Source organism: Pyrenophora tritici-repentis, chromosome 4 (genome assembly GCF_003171515.1).
Source record: "Pyrenophora tritici-repentis strain M4 chromosome 4, whole genome shotgun sequence".
Taxonomy (NCBI): domain Eukaryota; kingdom Fungi; phylum Ascomycota; class Dothideomycetes; order Pleosporales; family Pleosporaceae; genus Pyrenophora; species Pyrenophora tritici-repentis.
The window spans coordinates 2,681,176-2,701,429 of NC_089393.1; the positions used below are offsets into that span (position 1 = coordinate 2,681,176).

The window sequence follows — 20,254 nt, forward strand, 5'->3', positions numbered from 1 at the left end:
AATCGACATACAGGCATCACCTATCATGTGTTCACGTGAAGCTGCCAGACAGCCGCTTCCGTCTTTGTTTCCATAGCCTCTACCTCTATGGTGTTCACATCACGCCGATCTAATATCGCGCCTTTGTTCTGTCATCCAACAACACGGATCTCACCAAATTTCCCTTTGACCCTATCGAACTACCTGAATGTCCTTTGTGCATATAATGCCTATTGTTTCTACTCATGGTAGTATGAGTGAAGGTGGCTGTATTAGTCTCTGTACGCTCTCGTTGTATGTTACCTACCCATTGTCCTCACCTTCACCACCGTTCCACCTCCCTGACGAACAACAGAACAATGCCTATTGATGAAAGTTTTTTCCTTTGTTTGTTTCGACACCTCATCAAGTGCTTGATGTCGCAGATTATGTTCAAAATTCAGCAAGCTATAAACACGACACCTGCACATCCCACGACAAAACAAACACAAGGCAGCTGTATATTCCAAATTAGAAAATGAGCGCGCCAGCTCGCACGACAGCTCGCACGAGAGCAGGAGCGGTTCACCCGTCTACACGACTTGTTCGAACACAGTTACAGCAAGATCGTGATCGCATTGTATGCTCAGATGTCCATTGTCCCCTAGACGACACAGCTAACATAACTACAGGCCGGACGCATTAAGAAGACTTGGCCCACGCGCAGATACCAGGGTAGTAGAGGTATACAGAATCCCAACAATTGGTGCTTCATCAACTCGGTATTACAGGCTCTTCTCCATCTACCAAAGCTACTCAGTTTGCTTCAAATCCATAGACACACCACTCTCTCGGTCAATGAAGCAGATGACATAACTCCAGCATGCGGAGCGTGCATCATGCGCGACCTTATTAATGATTACTGGGGGAACACACCCATCACCAGGCCAATTCGAAATCCAGGGCCAGATGTTACCCGTATAGGCCATATAGCTATCAAATCTAGGATTACAACCCGAGTTCGCGGAGAGTATATAGAGCAAGATGACGCAGATACTATGTACATCAAAGTTGTCGAGTATATGCGTAATGCGAGCCTGTAAGTGCACATACTGTCTAGGTATCTCGTGTTGAAATGGGTCTAACATTACATAGTGCGAAGGGATGGTCGAATCAGATACGATCGCTATTTCACCTCGACACAGTACAGTACGCCCAATGCCAAATGTGTCCTGCGACAAGGGTAGTAATAGAAGAGTCAAACGCTGAAATGGCGATTCATCCGAGTGCCACATTCGACGCTGCGATACGGACCTACTTTTACGATACAATAGACATGCACTGCGACACATGTAGAGTACACGAGCAATCACACTGGACCCGTAGAGAAATCGTCGCCGGGCCTCAATACCTAAAAATCAGGATTAACCTTTTTGGTGGGAGAATGGTCATGGGTGATGAAGGATTGGAGTACCAAGGCATTAAGATCCCACATTCAATGCCCATTCATGAGGTTCTTGATCTCACCCAATACCAGGAGGTCCCCACCCTTCCTCTTCGATACAAGATCCACAGCGTTATTTCTCACTCTGACCCGATATACAGCGGCCACTATGTCTGCTCTACCAAAGGACAAGGCAACGACATTACGTGCATCTCTGATACCCATAAAGAGCCATTTAACCTGCAAAGTTTATTACAAAGTCCACAACGGCCCACGATTACCGGCCAAAAAGACGTCTATGTTCTGACATATGTAAGGGACGACGGTGTACTAACTGACGCACAAAAAGCGCTGAAGAAACTGCTTTAACTAGAATTGCTTGACATATTGTATACAAGATTGTTTGTTTGCTATCAAGAAGACTTTTTTTAATGTAATATTGTCATTTGCTTGGATTCAATTGGGAAATGATGTACGTAATCCCCCACCTCTTTGCCCGTCAAATTGCCTTTTATATCTCATTTCCCACATGTGATTAAAAAAAAAGGATAAGACGGTTGTTAGACGTGCACGATTGTATAGTGTTTGCGTATATGGTGTCGCTACACAACATACCAAAGAGAGAGACTTATTCATCTTTCATTATAATCTTATTAAAAAAACGAAACCGCTAAATAACAACAACAAACATGAAAAAGTGTACACATCCCCTCCCTACCCTCCCGTCTCTAAGCTACACACTCTGCACCTTGCGATAACTCGGCGGCCGAATCGTCCTCCTAAGCAACTTAACCGCATACGGCGGAAGCAAACTAACAGCCGCAATGCCCGCAAACTTCCACCAAAACGCCACCTTTGTCATATACTCCAGATCAAAGTAATCACCCAGGAACGGCACACTGCCACTGTAGATGATGCTCGTCGCGCAAATGACAAGAATCATAAGCCAATGCCATGTCGTAACCTCCATAGCCACCATGACCAGCTCGTTCAGGACCAGCACTGAAAAGCTTACGGCCACCATCTTTAAGAATACAGGGTCTTGGGGTTCGGTAGCGGGATGTGCAATACCGACGCCTACTAGAATCTGGGAAAGACCTTGGATGATAGACCCTTGGTAGATTGAAACGGCTACCCAGATGAAGAAGGATTTGTAGGAGAGGGATTTCCCTGTTTTGAGCTCGGCATAGAGTTCTGGGTACAGGTTCGCTACACTCTCGTCTACATCCGTGTCGAGGACGAGGGAGAAGACGGGCATCATGGTGTAAATGGTGCTATAACCGACAAGCAACCAGTCCCGGTAGAGGGCATTGGGCTCAAAGGAACTAGCTATTGAGAAGACGGTTTGGCAGATTGAAAAGATGAGACCGCGGTGAATTACAAATTGGGATAGTTTGGCTGAGCGCTTGTACGAGTTGCGGCCGTGCCAGACGAGCAGTTTGACGAGGTAGCAGAATTGGTCGATGGAAAAGTCGGCGGCGAGTGAGGCTTGGCGACCTTCTTTTCCGACGATGCCGACGCCTACGTCGGCGGCCTGAATCATGGAGACGTCGTTGCCGCCGTCGCCGATGCAACAGACGCGCTTCTTTGTGAATTCGCGAATGAGTAGGGCGACGTCGGCTTTTTGTGTGGGTGAGCATCGACAGGCGACAACGGTCGGGAGCTGGACGGCAACAGAGATGAACTCTTGGCGGAAGTGCTGGAGGAAGAGGGCGAGTGATTCACCGTCGATGAGGAGACAGGCGTCCAGTTTTCCGCGGAGGAAGTCGAGGGAGGAAGAGGCAAGGTCCTTCCGTTTTAGCTTGGCGATGGTGTGGACGTATTGGCCGCGAGCAACGAGTTTAGAGGAGATGGCTACACAGCGAGCCGTTTCTACCTTGTCGCCGGTCAACATCCAGATCTTGATACCGGCGTTGCGGAGGAGTTCGAGTGATGGCTTGACGTCTTTTTGGAGCTTGTCTTCTACGCCGGTGACGCCTAGGAGCTCAAGATCGTGCTCCAGGAATTCTTTGACTACGTTGGCGACGACGGCGTCGCGGTTGCTGAGGGCGAGTGATGCTTGTGCGTGTTTGGTACAGAATTCTTGGTAGATTTGTGCCGAAAGCTTCTTGCGACCGACTACGAGAGTGCGCAGCCCTTCTCGGGCCATGTTTGCAGTTTCCTCATCCAGCCAGTCGTTTGCAGCGACGATTGATGTCATGACTGTATCGGCACCCTTCTGGTAGAACCAGATTTCGCCATCGTCTTCCGCCGATGAAGAGGGGGGGCCATGGTAGAACTTGACGACAATACCCATGCGCTTGCCTTCAGAAGTAAAAGGAAATACATTCAAGATACGCACTTTAACCACCGTGTTGCCACTATCGCACGAAAGGAGGGTCATTGACTCGCGGTCTCGAGTTAGAAGTTTCAGGCCAACAGCTTCCGTCCATCGCACAATAGCAATTTCGTCTGGTGACGACGCTTGGTAAGTGGTGACCGTTTCACCGTTTTCTTCTTCGGTAGTCGGTGTTACGTTATGGCAGAGCGCGAGAGCTAGCACTACATCACGGACCCGCGAGCCGATCTCTCTTCTTGTGCGAGTGGTTGATGTAAGAGCCGCAGTGTAGGCCGATGATGGAGTCACAAGGGAGGGCACTTCTCCAGCTGGAGGCGTGAAGCATTGGCGAACATAGGCGGATACTTCGTCCATGGCTTCGTTTGCGTAGGAAACCGTACCGACATGAATTTTCTTCATTACCATCTCTTCAGGATGTTAGCCAAGTATAGTCAATATTTGCAAAGAACATACCGTTTTGTGTGAGAGTACCCGTCTTGTCACTCAAAAGGTACTCGATTCTGCCCAAATCCTCTGGAATGGTACTTGTGCGGACAATTGTCCCTTTGATGCTCTCATCGTGATGAATGAACCATGCATACACAGATTTGCCGAGATCAAGGTTGACACGCAGACCGACGGGGACGATTGTGGAGAAGAGAATGACGAAACGTAGCATGGAAGCCCACCATGGGCGGCCTTCAATTTCTCTGAAACCGGCGAGTGCTACGAGAATAAAAGAAAGCGAGACGGTGAAGATGCACAGCCATTTGGTCAAAGCGTTGATTTCCAGCTCCAACAAGCCAATCTTCGACCTGGAAGGCGAGGTGGAAAGAGCTTGACGTGTTTGAGGACCAGTATATACAACAACAGCAAGAAGGCTGCCACTCGAGGCCACGACTGTGTTTGCCCAGATGGTGTTGTCAATACCAAGAGACGCTGACTTTACCGGCTCGGGTGGAGAGGCCACTTCGTTATCTGGAAGGTCATAGTGTCGTGAGCTCTTGGGCGGGAGTTCGAGTGTGCCATAGAACTCATTGACCTTTTTGTCCGGTTTACCAGCAACGACTCGGAGGCGGGTGTACTCTCCAACGTCCAGGTTCTGCGTGAGTGGCGAGGTTAGACGCAGCTTCCAGTCGGTTTCACCATCCAGCTGATCAGTACGGATGAAGGCTTCACCAGACGATCCAGTAGCGGCGACACTGTCGACCTTTGGCGTGTTTTCAGAGTCGGCATCGTCGATGAGCGAGGGAACAGACTCCTGTAGGGCGGGCCTATCAGATTCTAGCGCAGAACCATCGGCGGAGTAACTTTTGAGAATAATCATGTCGGCAGGCACTCTTTGATCTTTGCCAAGCTTCACAACGTCTCCCACTTTGAGATTCCTAGACGATTTGATGGTTTCCCAGTAGGTGCATGTTGCAAGCCCTTTGCCTGAAAGTTGCTGCTCCTCATCTGCAATGTCTGCCGCACGGTTATCCTGCTTCCTCTGCTTCCTTAGACGCTTCTTTTTCTGCGAGTTCCTGCCTGGCGCAACGCCATTTCCAACGCTATTCTCCTCAAACTTGAGCACCGTGTAGCCTTCCGAGTTCGCTTCTGCATCCCTCCGCCGCCGCGAGATGTCATCAAGAGCCTCCTTGGTCAGGGTGATGGTCAAAACAAAGGACAAGGGTGCAATGTAGGCCGAGAGGAAGCCGATTCGAAGCACGGGTATGGTCTGAGAGAAAGAAATAAGTAGAAAATACATGTTGATGAAGTAGGAGAATTCGTTGTAGAGGGTGCGAGGAAGGAAACTCCAGGGCGTGTACTTTGCGTTTGAAACGGCGTTTGCGGGGAATTTGGAGGTTTGGGGCTGACCGACGGCGATGGTCCGCTGTGTGGTGGGATCATGCTCCTCTTCTGCATATTCTTCTCCATGGTCGTCGCCTAATTGTATGGCCGCGTTGTTCTGGCGCGAGAGGAAGCTCGGGAGACGTATGTTGGACCCTAGGCGTTGTAATGCACTGGGCGGCGGTTGCCGTCTTTTCCGCGCCGTGGGTTGGAGAAGAGGCGCATCGTCATCGCCAGACTGGCCATAGCTACCAGCAGAGTCTCGCTTGGTCCCTTCGTCATCGTCCAGGAGGCCGGCCAAGTCCTCCTCCTCGGGCTCCTCCTTCCTCTTGTTTGCTCGGAGCCTGCCTACACGTAGGTTCCGCAGCGGTATCCTTGCGCCCAACTCATGATACGGTCTCCGTTGCTCTTTCGACTGGCGCTGTGGTGGTGTGGCGGCCGACTGTGAAGGGATGGGGTCAAGTTCGTCTAGATCAAGTTCCAGGTCCGAGTCGTCGTCGTCGGGCGCATTTGGCTGGTGATAGTTGTGGGGTGCAGCCATGGCTCATGGGCCAGCGAGGATAGCGACGTAGCGCTGAGGATTGCGAGCTGCTCTTCGAAGCTTGCTCTACCTCTACATATGCGACGAGCTTGCGGGTGCTCTGGGCTATTAAATCTGTCTTCGGGGGTCTGCGGCGGTTTCGGGCGTAGGCGAACAGAGTTCCGACTCGAGTAGGGTTGAGCAGTGATACCTAATACAATACTTGTTTGGCGCTTCTGGAATTTGTGAGTGACAAGTCGTAGAGTGACGTGGAGAGGTCTGGTGTGGCTGTTCGCGAGGATGCGCGTGTGGCGCAGAGAGGCCACGGTAACTGGGTCTCGACCAACATCTAGTTACCCAATATCTCTCTCCATATCGAACCTCAAGACTGGCACAAAACAATGTCGCTCGAAATTTCCTCCGACTTTTAATTCATTTAACTTTATGCAGAATCGCCACTGCAACACACTCAGCACCTTCTGCCGTACGTATGGGGGAGCCGCAATTAACACCCAAACCTCACTTCACAACTAATTGACCCCGCAGTACTTGTATAGGCTCTAAGCCACCCATAATCCCGTAATGGAAGACGACGCCCCAAACTTCTCCTATGCCTACGGTGGCGCGCCCTCGACCCCCACAACCGCATCGTGGAATCCCGCGTTGCGCAACGAGAAGGACGTCAGCAGCCCGCCAGTTAGCAGTCCGCCCGTGATCGAGAAACCCCAGACAAAGCCCGAGGCCCATCCATCGTCGGAGGAGGAGGAGGAGGAGAGCGAAGAGGAAGAAGAGGATGATGACGAGGAATCAGGCGAGGAGGAGAGCGAAGATGAGGACGAGGCCGAGGCACCGCTGACCGACGAGGCTTCAGCACACAACAATGCCTCTCACGTACCGCATATCACACAACAGCCTCAAGTGCTACAGCCCCAGGAGGGTGAAGCAGAAGTTGCGAAAAAGGAGGATCTGGTCAGCGCAATAGAGGCGCTCGACATAATGGAGGCGGAAGCTGCACCGCAACCGACACCCGCGCCCGTATCCGCACCCGCGCCCGCGCCTGCGCCTGCACTTGCACCCATACCCGCTCAGCATGAATCAAGCGAAGAGGATGCGTCAGACGGGGAAGAGAGCGAGGAGGAAAGTTCAGAAGAGGAGGCGGCGGCGGCGGCGGCGCATGAGGAACATCCGGAGGAGAACTATGAGCATCAGGGGGAAAGTACAGCTCTGGAAGACGCCATGACGGAGAGTGTAAAAGTGCCTCTTGTAGCAGACACGGAAGCGGATGAATGGGGCGCTTCAGGCGACGACGCATTCGATCTCGGCGTAGGGCAACAAGAAACACCTTTAGAGACACCTCTGGCTGAGGCTGTTGGGACGACAGTAGGAGATGACGCCATCGGGAATACCACAGTAGGCGGCAACACAGGAGCCGACATTGACTGGGGGAATACAGAAGGCCAGGACGACTTCTTCGGCGTAATCGCGAGTGCTAGCCAGCAAATCGAACCCGCACAGCCCAATGACCAAAGTCCGGGCGCGCATATAGTGGAAACTGGAACAAAGGCCCCCGAGAAGAGTGAATGGGACTTGGATCTGGATCTGGACGATGACTTTTTACCCGACAAGGAAGAGACACCGGCCTTTGAATTGAGCGACGATGAAGGCTTCCTCGACGAGGAACCTGCTATGCCGGCGCAGCAGCCAGTACAGCCAACTCCCACAGTGACTTCGTCAAGATATGCGCCGCAAGTTACAGGTCCAATATCATCTCCAGCCCCTGTTGCAAACCCGTACGCATCTCCAGCACAACAAATGCCTGCGGTTGCACCGGCCTATAATGGTTTCGGTCAAAATGTCGTGTATCAACAACAGCAGCCCCGACCTCCAATGGCGAACTCGGCACAGAGTTTTGTAGACAAGTCCAAAGGAGGCTACGCTTCACCCTATGACCTACCGGAAGATATCATTACTACCCGCAAACGACCGGCACCTCGAACGACAGTCTCAGCTGTACAACCCACCCCTCCACCTCCGCGCACCAGCAGTGTCAACTCCAACACTGGACCCCCGCGGCCTCCTTTTTCGTCGAGCATGTCCGTGTCCAGCCTGTCTCCTCCGTCTTCTGGTCAATCTATGCGAGCACAGATGACTGGCATGCCTCCAGTTGCGCCACCAAAACCCGCATCAACATCAAAGTCGCCTTCAAGCGATTTCTTCGCCGAGTTGCCTGTGACGACTAAGCCACGGCCTTCAGGGCGTTACACTCCACAGCCGAATGTGCCTGTCCAGCCTGTCCAGCCTCCACCTCATCAGGCTCCGCCCCACCAAACGCCGCCCCAGATGCCTCCAGTCCACCATCCTCAAATGGCACAGAAAGAACGCACAGCTTCCTGGTCGTCTTTGAGGAACGAGATTCTTCCTGATGCAAGCAATGTTGCCACGCCTCCTCCGTTCAGACAACCTGAGCAATTACCCATGTTTCCTACCCAGCCGTCCGTACCTACGCGGACCAACAGCCTTCCTGTACCTCAGCCTGTATCTGCACCGACTACAAGTAGATACTCACCTGCTCCTCCTCCATCAGGGCCAGCTGCCAATGCGCGATACTCCCCGGCATCTCCAAGTGCACCAAGTGCACCAGCTGCTCCTGCAGCAAATTCAAGATACTCACCTGCACCGCCACAACCAGGACAGCCTCATGCTAGGTACTCATCCGAACCACTCAACAACTTGACGCGGACTACATCGCAGCCGTTTGCACCCAGAACTTCAAGTCCATTAGCGTTTCATAGCGTGCCACAACAACAGGGCCAGGCACCTGAAACCTACGTCCAGCATGCACCGAACCACCAGGTTTCACAGTCTGCTGATGGCATATCTCGGCCCCCAGCCAGGAGTCCGCTGGGAGAGGTCAGCGAGATTGAGGAGCCAGAGCCAGAGCCAACCTTGAGCTCACGACCGCCAACGTCGGGAAGATCAGAAACTCCTCCCCCTCCGCGAAGTGCAGCTTCATCGTTAGTCAGCTCACCACGAAAGAGAGACGCCTACACACCACGTTATCAGCCAGTGCAACCAGCGGTTCCACAACGCTCCCAGTCTCAGTCTCCAACATCGACTATGAAGCAACCCGTGCGTAGTCTAAGTACCTCGGACCACGCCGGATATGGTATGATGCCACCTACAATGGGCTATGGCACGTCCCTTGCGGTGTCTAACACTGCCAATGTCATTCCTCAACGCCGCCAGGTATCCGCGACCTACGATTTCATCCTCCCCGAAGACGAACGTGCGAGTGATCCGCTTGAAAGATGGAAAGGGCATCCCGTGTTTACTTGGGGGTTAGGTGGTAACGTTGTGACGAGCTTCCCGAAGCAAATTCCTCGATACGGTGGGGGAGGCTCAGCACCAATGATGAAGAGCAACCCCGGCGAGATCAACATTCAGAGCATCAAGGAGGTCCTCCCTCTACCAGAAGACGTTGCCAAGTTTCCAGGGCCGCTCAAGGCCAAGGGCAAGAAAAAGGACGTTTCTGCCTGGTTAGGTCGCAAGATCGAAACACTAGACAGCCAGTCCAAGGCACCCGGGCTTGAGCATTCGCTCAGTGAAGACGAGATCAAACGCCTTGAGGACAGAACTCTTTTATGGAAGCTCATGCAGGTACTGATTGACAACGATGGCAAGTTGGAAGGTATACCTGCCGAAGCTGCTGTCAAGAAGCTACTGTCGCCAGTAGTTGATGACCCTACCGATGCGGAAGGCTCATATTCGAGTGGTGCAGACATCGTCGGGCGGTCGAGAACTAACACTTTGAACGGCCAAGCAGAACCCTCGGATCCGCGAGTGGTGGAAGATCTACAAAGTATGCTTATCAAGGGTGATCGTGAGAAGGCCGTCTGGCATGCTGTCGACCATCGATTATGGGGCCATGCCATGCTACTCTCCTCGACTCTTAGCAAGGACACATGGAAGCAAGTCGTCCAAGAGTTCGTTCGCAAAGAAGTTAAGAAAGTTGGACGTAGCAACCAGGCGTTGGCTGTTTTGTACGAGGTCTTTGCTGGGAATCACGAGGACTGTATCGATGAACTAGTGCCGGCATCAGCTCGTGCCGGATTCCAAATGGTGAGTGCTGATGGCGCCGGAGCACCGCAGAACGCACTCCAAGGGTTGGATAAATGGCGCGAGACGGTCGCTTTGATTCTCAACAACCGGAGTGAGGGAGACGCTTATGCACTACTGTCCCTCGGAAAGCTTCTAGGTCAGTACGGCCGCATCGAAGCTGCGCACATCTGCTTCATTTTTGCCCGCGCTGTTGTCAAAGTTGGCGGAGTCGATGACCCACTAGCCAACCTTGTGCTTTTAGGCGCTGACCATCACTTGCACCCCCTGGAGATGGGCATCGAACTTGAGCCAATACTGTTGACGGAGGTTTACGAGTTTGCGCTTTCTTTGTCATCACCAACTGGTTCCTATGTGATCCCTCACTTGCAGAATTACAAGCTTGCGCATGCGTATCAATTGGCGGAGAATGGGCACAGGACGGATGCGCAGGCATACTGCGATGCTATCGCGGCGGCTATGAAGGCAACCACAACTATCTCACCTTACTACAACGCGGCTTTCATTACTAGTCTGGAAGACTTGAGCAAACGACTTTCGCAGTCTCCCAAGGACGGCTCGTCGTCGTGGATCTCCAAGCCAAGCATGGACAAAGTGGGAAGCTCGCTGCTTTCAAAGTTCAACAGCTTTATCGCAGGAGAAGACGACGACGCGTCTGGAAACAAGTCGGGTGGGACAGAGGCCGGACCTTTTGCTAAGATCGCCGGTGACAGCCCGGCCCTCACGCCTTCACAGTCAAATGCGGATCTCTATGGCGCCATGTCGGGCTATGGTGTACCTGCGCAGCCAGCTGCCCCTGGCAATTCAAGGTATGCACCGTCGAATGCATATGCGCCGAGGTCATCTTCAGAGCAACAACGGTCTCGTTACGAACCCCAGGGTCGACCATCGATGGAGTCCAACGACAGCGTCGGCATGAGAGCGGTTTCGGATAACTACATGCCCATGACTCCAAACTCTGGCCCGTACAGCCCAAGAGAGGCGCAATTGAGTCCTCCGAGCGCCCGCACATTGGCCAAAGCACAGTCGTACTCACCGCTTCGTCCAGAGTACATGCCAACTCAGCCGTCTTATGGTAGCCTTTACATGGCCACTCCTTCTAGTGGACATTCGCCATTGGCACCTGCATTTAATGGCTATCAGCCCCAGGCGAACTCTGAAGAACCAGCGGAGCCAGCAGGTCCAACATCGAATGAGCAGACGTATGGCCGATACGGACCTTCTTCAAGCACATTCGATGCTCCTGGATACCAGCCTTATGTGCCCGACGAGGATGACAAGGAAGAGGAACAACCAAAGAAGAAGAAGTCTTTCATGGACGACGACGACGACGATGACGACTTGGCCGCTCGTGCCTCCGCTCTGAAGATCAGCGGAGGCAACAGCAGCTCCAAGTCTGAAGCAGACCGAAAAGCAGACGAGGCCTTCCGTAAAGCCGCTGAAGCAGATGCCCAGCGCGACAAGGAAGCAGCCACTGCAAAGAAGGGCGGCTGGCTTTCCGGTTGGTTCAAGAAAGACCCCAACGCGGGCCCTGGACCCATCAAGGCCAAGCTTGGAGAAGAAAACAGCTTCTACTTCGATCCGGAGCTCAAAAAGTGGGTCAACAAGAAGGGCGGTGCTACAGACACGGGTAAGCCCGCTGCTACACCCCCGCCACCACGCGCTGGTCCCCCCGGCGGCGCTGCTCGCAGTATCTCTGGTACTTCGTCCATGGGACCTCCCGGCGCAGGTGCTTTGCGTCCACCCACTTCCAACCCGCGCGCTTCGTCGTTGCCGCCCCCTCTGAACTCTGCTGGCTCCCGCGCGTCTACGCCGGGTATACAGGAGTCGGATGAAGAGGGCCTTGTGGGACCCAGACCACCTACTCTGCCACGCCCTAGCTTTGGAGCAGCGTCTGGTCCGCCGTCTCGGCCGGGTACCGGTATGAGCAATGCTAGTAGCATTGATGACTTGCTGGGTGCGCCGCAGGCGAGAAAGGGACCCGGTCCGAAGAAGAAGAAGGGAGGGCGATATGTTGATGTACTGAAAAAAGAGGGATAGAGTTGATGAATGGCATGTTCTTCATGGGTTTTCAAGGAGTTGTGTATGATTGGGAGGGATTTTTGGGCATACGAGTCGCATAGACACATTCTGACGTACAGTAACGGTCTTGACGAATGCTGCACGCTGCATGCCGCAAGCTGCAATGCGCACCTGTGTTCCTGCATTAGAGTGCAGGCTGTCATGGGTTACTCGTTTTGCTTTGCTCCTCTGTTTTGCTTTCCCCTGGACAAAGATTTTGTACAATAGATATTCGTTTCTGCGTTATCATTTTTCTTCATCTCTCAATCCAATTACTATTTTGCAAGATCATTATTATCTCCTGAATCCTTCTGCTTTGACGAGATAATAAGTACACGTTGATGATAGTCGTGGCCCTGTTGCCAAGCCGCAAAACAAAGAAGATACGAAGCTGTGCCGGCCCCACCAAATCGGCAGTCGCGTCCGAGGAACCATCGAAAAAGGAAATGACGCACGCCACGCTGCATGCACATGCACTGACATGCTACGTACATGCACTGACATGCTACGTACATGGGTGGCCCAAGCAGGCAAGCGACGCCATTATCTTGTCTGTGACCATTATCTTGATTGCCGATTTGCTGATTTGAATAATCCTTACGTTTTTGCACGTGGGTGCAAACGTGGTTGGTTATGCCGAGGGCTTATCTCAATGCTTAAGTCGATAACTCCACGTGCGGCTGAGCAAGTCTGGGTGGAGCGCGTCACGATAGCAGGGCAGCGTCACACTGCATTTGGGACTAGGAGGGTCGATTTCGCCGTTGAGAGAGCCATCGGGCTGTCTTTCGGCCTACTTGACGTCGAGCGCTGGGCGCGCGTAACTAGTTAGAGCGGGGAAACTAGACAATCGAACGGGGAAGACAGCTCTTTTGAATCAAGCGACTTGATCTCGTATTCCCCTTATCCCAGGCTATCTGGCTTGTCCTCCATCGCACGGTTACTGCGGGTAAGAATCGCCTATCTATAACGCCGTTGCGCTGCGCCTTTTCGATTTCGGCTTCCAAACCCTCATTGTTTTGCGATATTCTTCGTTGTTCGCCGCATGTGAGCGCTGGCCTTGGCAAGGACGACAAATCCCGAATTCGACGACTCATCAACCATGGCGAAGAGAAGCGTTTCCCTCGCCGGGAGCGCAACAAGGGCTGGAAGCACAGCAATGCATAACAACGACGGGGCTGCGAATGCTGCCCTGGCGAAGATGGGCTATCAGTCGGAGCTTCCTCGCAATCTCAGCATGCTTTCTGTCTTGGGCATGTCGTTTGCTATTATGGCGGTTCCATTTGGTCTGTCAACGACAATGTACATTACGCTTACGGACGGTCAATCGGTGACGATTCTGTATGGCTGGATTCTCGTTTCGCTCATCTCGCTGTGCATTGCGGCGTCCTTGGCGGAGATTTGCGCCGTTTATCCCACGGCGGGCGGCGTCTACTACTGGTCTGCGATGCTATCTACACGGGAGTGGGCTCCTATAGCTTCCTGGGTGACTGGATGGCTCACTTTGGTCGGCAATTGGACTGTGACGTTGTCTATCAATTTCTCTGGTGGTCAACTAATCCTCAGTGCGATTACTCTTTGGGACGAGGATTTCGTGCCAAATCAGTGGCAGACGGTACTCATGTTTTGGGCTGTAATGCTGGTATGCATGAGCGTTAACATCTTTGGAGCCAAATACCTGGATCTTATCAACAAAATTTGTATTTACTGGACGGCGAGCAGCGTGGTTATTATCATGATTGTGCTTTTGAGCATGGCCGATAACAAGAGAGATGCCGAGTTTGTTTTCTCGCATTATGACGCGAGTCAGAGTGGATGGTAAGTGTAGTCTTTGGTTGAAGCCGAGTGTAGTGCTGACTTTCTCAGGCCAGCTGGATGGGCCTTCTTCGTGGGTCTCCTTCAAGCCGCCTACACGCTGACTGGTTACGGTATGGTGGCCTCCATGTGCGAGGAAGTGGATAACCCGTCTCGGGAGGTTCCCAAGGCCATTTTCCTCTCCGTTGCCGCTGCTGGTGTCACTGGAGTCATCTACCTCATCCCCATACTTTTCGTCCTCCCCGACGTGCAACTTCTTCTCGACGTGGCAAACGGACAACCCATTGGCCTTCTCTTCAAAACGGTTACCGGTAGCGCGGGTGGAGGTTTCGGTCTCCTTTTCCTCATCCTTGGGATCCTCTTCTTTGCAGGCACCGGCGCCTTGACTGCTGCATCACGTTGCACCTACGCCTTTGCCCGTGACGGCGCCATTCCCGGTTCGCGTCTCTGGGCCAAGGTAGATAAGCGCTTCGATATCCCGCTCATGGCACTGGTCCTCTCCACGCTTGTAGATTGCCTCCTCGGCCTCATCTACTTTGGCTCCTCGGCAGCTTTCAACTCTTTCACTGGTGTGGCTACAATTTGCCTCAGTACCTCGTACGGCATGCCCATTCTCATCTCCGTACTTCGCGGCCGCAAGGCTGTTCGCCACTCTACCTTCTCCCTAGGCCGCTTCGGATACGCTATCAATGTTGCTATGATTGGTTGGATCTGCTTGGCTGTCGTGTTGTTTTGCATGCCGGTTAGTTTGCCAGTAGAGGCCGCTACGATGAACTATGCCAGTGTAGTGTTTGCAGGCTTTGCGGCGATTAGTGTGGCCTGGTACTTCATCAGGGGACGCAAGGAATTTTCAGGCCCGCCCGTGCCGGCCAATCTGGAGCCAGGTGAGGAGGGGGTCGTGACTGGGCTTTCGGTACAGGAGAGCAGGCAGGATATTGAGGGCAAAGGGGATGCGGATAAGGGAAGCCCGGATAGCGGGCATGACAAGGTCTTTTGAAGTAGCAATCCTGACTAGGGTTGTAGGATGCTTCTAGGGGGATGGGGGTGCGCATTGGATTGTACATCAGCATAAGTTGGAATACCAACTTTTAAATACTGTCACTTTTGGCTTGTCTGGCTGGTATGCGGGGGTGAGTTCGTGAAGGTGATGGAGTTGAATCACGCTAAGCCGGCGCTAATGCATGCGGTCCGCTGAGACGCGGTGCGCGCGGATTCCAACATGACAAACGACTGTCAACAGACATTCATCTTCTAATGGACGTGCCCGCCTACGTAAACGATGGCAATGAGGTGAGTTTCTAGTCCCTACCTCGTCGCATCAGCCCTTGCATTCTCCGCCCGTTGGCCCACAAAAACCAAACAGATAATCCATCATTCAACTTTACTGTCGCGCTCTTCATGTCCACAAAAGTACACCTCTCATCGTCGCCGCTCGGTCTCACTCTTTCTAGTTCCTATCTTGTAGTTTCTACCCCTCAGATCAATCCTTCCTTACAATCTAAACGACGTCACATTCTCCCCGCGAACCCCACAATCTGAACACGGCAGATTTAACATGCCTAGAGACTGGCGACATTCAATAGTCGACCTTACAAACGGCGACGACGATAGTGATGACAGCGATAAAGGTTCACTGGCTTCGTTACCCATGGTCATGGGCCCTTCCAACACCCAACATGTCGCATCGCCCACAGGTTCGCGACTGACGAATGCGCCCCGGCCCGTGCCTGCCATAGCGCGACAAGAAGCTGCATACCCACTTTTCCCACAAAGCACATCGCAGCCCGCTGCGCTCCCATACACAAACTCTATAGCGTCACAGCATACACACGTTGGAGGTACATCGTTCATAAACTTGAGCACGTCGTCGGGCGCGGTCACTATGGGGAATAGCGCAAGCAAATATGTGCCTATGCCAAGGCATGTATATGCTGAGACAAGTGCATCAGACTACGCTGAGAGGGCGCCAAAGAGGATGCGAATGGATGCTGCAGGCACCTCGTCAACACCAAGCACTCCGAGCTTACCTATGCCCGCTCCAGCGTATACACAACCAATAACGCAGCAGGCAAACACGAGGCATCAGAACGGAACGTCTATACCGCCGCCTTTTCGAAACCTCGCTCCTAGTGGCTCTACGCCCTGGAAACCTGGGACCGAGGGCAGGCCTCCTTCTGTTCAAGACATCAACCGAGCGCTGAAGACGAAGACGAGACCGACACCTGTCCTTGGAAACTTGGACACGAGCACTCCACGTACACTGCATATCAGTCGGAAATCCCCGAGTAGTCCTTTCGCACGAAATGGAGCAGGTCCTGATGGATATGTTGGTGAGCCTGTTCCGTTGACAACATCGCACACACAAGAGGAGGCGCGAAACTTGCCGCAGGCTCCCATGGGGCAACCTACATATACCTCATACTCCGTTTTCCAAGATGCACGGAGACCAGAGATCGCCATGAGCGCAACAAGTATACCAGGTCCAGCACAGGTCCGTCCTCCGTCGGCCACAGAAAAGGCCTCGTCAAGACCAAGCTACTTTGCTGACCTTGCCCAGGAGCCGCGAGACGAGGACAATGATAGTGTCATTTCAGATATGTCGGAACCCCCAGAACCAGTCTCAAAGCCTCGGGAACAGACTAGCAATGTTACGCCCCATTCGTCGCGGATAGCTCCACCCACCATGCCAGCGCATCCTCAGCCCACTCCAGGAGGAAAATCTCGGCGCAAGAACGGCACCTGTCAATTCGACATGGCTCAAGATCACTTTCTAATCTTCTTGAAAGAAGTCAAGCAATACAAATGGTCAGACATCACCGCGGAGTACAACAAGTACATGCCTCATCGACAATATCATTCACTGCAGTCGCGTTACTCCACGCTTTTGAATAAAAGAGACCGATCGCAAGATCCGTCCACTCTCATCTTGCCCCCTCAATTTGCTTCAGAAGCGAACATCGACTGGGCAAATATTCACCCACTCGGCCCTTCCTCCAAGCCACCCAGGCCACCCCTACAGCATAATACACCGCGCTTAAATTTTGTACGTAACCCACCTACCCGGCTTCAGGAGCAAGTTTCGAGCCGGCTGCCTATCCAGCAGGCTGAACATGACTACTCTTCCGGTGCAGACTCTGCGCCTCGACGTGAGCGAACACGCCGTGCGCAACGGGTAAATTATACCTGGCCAAAACAACGAGGTGTCGCAGCAGACGACCTGGACAACACGCCTAAGGAGGCCGTTCGAAGCTATTCAAGTGATGAAGTTTTTGCAAGGTCTGAATCGCCTCCAGAAGAAGACGCTCCTCTACCTAGCAAAGCCGTCGCTGTAGATAATATCCCAGTAGATGTCGAATTCGAGGTAGAAGACGCAAAAGTAGGATTGAGTTTACGGAGAAAGGGCTTGCGCGGTACATCGACTAAGCTCGTGCCCTACTTAAGTGCTTCGCAGCGTTCCTCAATACAACACCCAACTGGCCTGGATTGGGATCAGCTATCTAGTCGCGATTGGCAAAACGAAGTCTTGCATGTTGATTTCAGCACGGCTGAACTCAGGATAGTAGAGAAAGTGGTGTCGTCAATGAAGAAAATGTCGAGGTCTAGACATGCTACTTTGAAAAGGCAGCTCAGGGAAACCCTCAGAAGCTTGAACGAACCCAAGATGATACAGCTGGTGGACGAGCTTCGACGACAATTGCCCCTTCGGGATAGGTCCAGTATTGAGGCGTTTGTACAGGACGCCAGGGCAGGCACCGTCGCCGAACAACCACAGGTCAAAAGGCTTGCAGCTGCTCGCCCTGGGCTCGCAATGAGTTCCATTGAGAAGCCATCCACCATGTCCATGATACGAGAACGTGAGCTGGGCCGCCAATCACGAAGGGGTTGGCAAGCCGCGTCAAAGCCTCTCACATATCAGGTTAAAAACAAGTACATGGATAGCCTAGGCCCAGCAAAAAGTTGGACAGGTGCGTCGAGCGATATACACACCCTGGCCTGGGCACCGGATGGCGAGCACTTTGCAGCTGGTGCGGTTGCAGTCGACGATCCCGACTCGATACAGTATAATCGGCCCAACAATCTTTTGTTTGGGAATATGACGCATGGCACGATACACGAACTGGCCGAACACTACAAGAAGCGTGAGAGGACGGAGAGTGGTGCAAACTCTAGCCACGCCATGTTTGCTTCGCAAGATCCGAAGTTGTACACGACAGTCAGTGCCGTTGCCTTTTCAACTACTGGCAGATTCATGTACTCCGCAGGATATGATGAGCATATAGGCATCTGGCATACGGATACCGACTCTGTCCAGCCCATCTTAGGTGCGAAGCTCAATGTTCGAGCGCAAATCGACATTCTATCAGTCAATCGTACGCATGAAGGCATCTTGGCAACTGCAGCGAGGTCTGTCGATGAGAAAGCCATCAGGCTGCTAAAAATTGACGCAGAGGAACCGTCGCGGTTCGAAAAGAGGAGTTTTCACTCTAACAAGGCCGTCTCACGTGCAGATTTGAAGATTCTCCCAACAGCTTTACAATTTGAACCGAAATACGGCAATTATTTACTTGCAGGCTTTGGTGCCAACACCAGAGAATCCGCCTTGGATATGACGGGCGACCTTTGTCTGTGGGACATTGAAACTCAAACTTCACTCTATATCCACGGTTCCAACAAGAACGTGTTCGACGTTGAGTTCAATCCGAACCGCACTAACATGCCATTGTTCGCTGTGGGATGTGTGGCAGGAGCTAGCGTCAACAGAGGCACCCGCTCTCTCATTCGTCTATATGATGTCAATGGTCCCGAAAAGTTTAGTTGTCCCCTCGAGTTCGAATGCAAAGCGCTTGATATGAACGACGTCGTATGGTGTCCATATGATGAGCATCTTATCGCGGCTGGATGCACGGATGGTCGGGCATACATCTGGGATATTCGGTGGCCCGATGATCCACTCCGTGTTCTTTCCCATGGAGAATCTTTGATGCCGCTACAAGAGGGTGTGAAGCATGAGGTCACAGATACAGGTGTGCGATTCTTGTCCTGGGGCGAGAACGCAACAAGGTTGTACTCTGGTTCTTCGGACGGCGTGGTCAAAGTCTGGGACGTCACACGTGCGGAGGAGAATACTTTCATCAAGGATCTGATTACGACAGACTCCGGTATTATGTCGGGTGCTTTCAGTGCAGATTACAGCAAGCTCCTGGTGGGCGAAGTCAACGGCTCCGTCAATTTGCTCGAGGTAGGCAGAAACAATACATCGCTCAAAGAGACAGAGAGACTACGCTACATGCCATACGAAGACGACGAGCAAGACGAGATCCAGGATGCCGCCGGGGACATTACGCGCTCCATCCCCGACTCTGGTATCGCAGAAGCCAATCACCTCCTTGACAATAACCAGTTACAACTCGTACCCATGGGTAGCTTACCTATCCGACAAGCCATTCAAGGACCGAATTACACTGGCCCCTTCGACAATAGCCCCGACGCACCCTTCCTCCGTGCCCAGGCTCAGATCTTCCAGCAAAGCCTCATCGTCCCGCCCGGCCCACAATGCAATATTCCGGCCTGCGTAGAGACCCCACCCACAATCACCAGCGAACAAATCGGCGATTCAGGGAGAAGTCTGGATCGTGTCCCTGATGAGTTACGTCGCCAATGGAAAACGGACGTCTCCAAACTAGGTCTTGTACCTGGACGAGCGAGATGCACATCCTGCGGCCGCCCTGCGAGACCTTCGCCTAGCGACGATGTAACTGCTGAAATCGAGGGCAGTGTAATGTGTGAACGTTGCAGCTTCTCTTGCTTTCGCTGCGCAGCTACGAATTCGGTGAAGCCAGCGACTACAACACTGAGCTGTGGATTGTGTGGTGGCGTGTGGGATATTGGCGTCTTAGGGTACGAATGTGTCCGTGAACCGCATAGGAGTGTGGCATCGGTGCAAAACGTACCCAGTCTGCGACGGTGGGGCAGGGAGGCGTATGAAGAGTATCTAGAAGAGGACGAGACAGGGTATGGTGATGATGATAATGCGTTGAGTGAATGGTTCTTGGGATTGGGAATATGAAGGCATGAAAGGGTCGAGGTTAAATTAGGGGAGTTCACTTGTAGATTAAGGCGGCGTTGAACAACTGCGCGTTTCTATTCTAAGCATTTTGGGTAAAATATTACCCAAATGACGGTGGATAGGTCACGC

The 20,254-nt window shown here is 52.7% G+C and overlaps 5 protein-coding genes across 5 annotated transcripts; 4 read left to right on the plus strand and 1 right to left on the minus strand.

The window, feature by feature from the left end:
* Positions 1-1,016: 1,016 nt before the first annotated feature.
* Positions 1,017-1,771, plus strand: PtrM4_098070 (uncharacterized protein; the record flags this gene model as incomplete). The annotated part of the gene is made up of 2 exons (XM_001933824.2): positions 1,017-1,057; positions 1,114-1,771. The coding sequence occupies 2 exons, from the start codon at positions 1,017-1,019 to the stop codon at positions 1,769-1,771; spliced, it is 699 nt and encodes a 232-aa protein (XP_001933859.2).
* Positions 1,772-2,135: 364 nt separating this feature from the next.
* PtrM4_098080 (MgtA, Cation transport ATPase) lies at positions 2,136-6,090 on the minus strand (the record flags this gene model as incomplete). The annotated part of the gene is made up of 2 exons (XM_001933823.1): positions 2,136-4,147; positions 4,194-6,090. 2 exons carry the CDS (start codon positions 6,088-6,090, stop codon positions 2,136-2,138), a joined length of 3,909 nt encoding a protein of 1,302 aa, XP_001933858.1.
* Positions 6,091-11,895: 5,805 nt separating this feature from the next.
* On the plus strand, positions 11,896-12,225 carry PtrM4_098090 (uncharacterized protein; the record flags this gene model as incomplete). The annotated part of the gene is made up of 1 exon (XM_001933822.2): positions 11,896-12,225. One exon carries the CDS (start codon positions 11,896-11,898, stop codon positions 12,223-12,225), a length of 330 nt encoding a protein of 109 aa, XP_001933857.2.
* Positions 12,226-13,345: 1,120 nt separating this feature from the next.
* Positions 13,346-15,055, plus strand: PtrM4_098100 (PotE, Amino acid transporter; the record flags this gene model as incomplete). The annotated part of the gene is made up of 2 exons (XM_001933821.1): positions 13,346-14,061; positions 14,110-15,055. The coding sequence occupies 2 exons, from the start codon at positions 13,346-13,348 to the stop codon at positions 15,053-15,055; spliced, it is 1,662 nt and encodes a 553-aa protein (XP_001933856.1).
* Positions 15,056-15,613: 558 nt separating this feature from the next.
* On the plus strand, positions 15,614-20,125 carry PtrM4_098110 (WD40 repeat protein; the record flags this gene model as incomplete). Its single annotated transcript, XM_001933820.2, has 1 exon — positions 15,614-20,125. The coding sequence occupies one exon, from the start codon at positions 15,614-15,616 to the stop codon at positions 20,123-20,125; it is 4,512 nt and encodes a 1,503-aa protein (XP_001933855.1).
* Between the last annotated feature and the right edge of the window lie 129 nt (positions 20,126-20,254).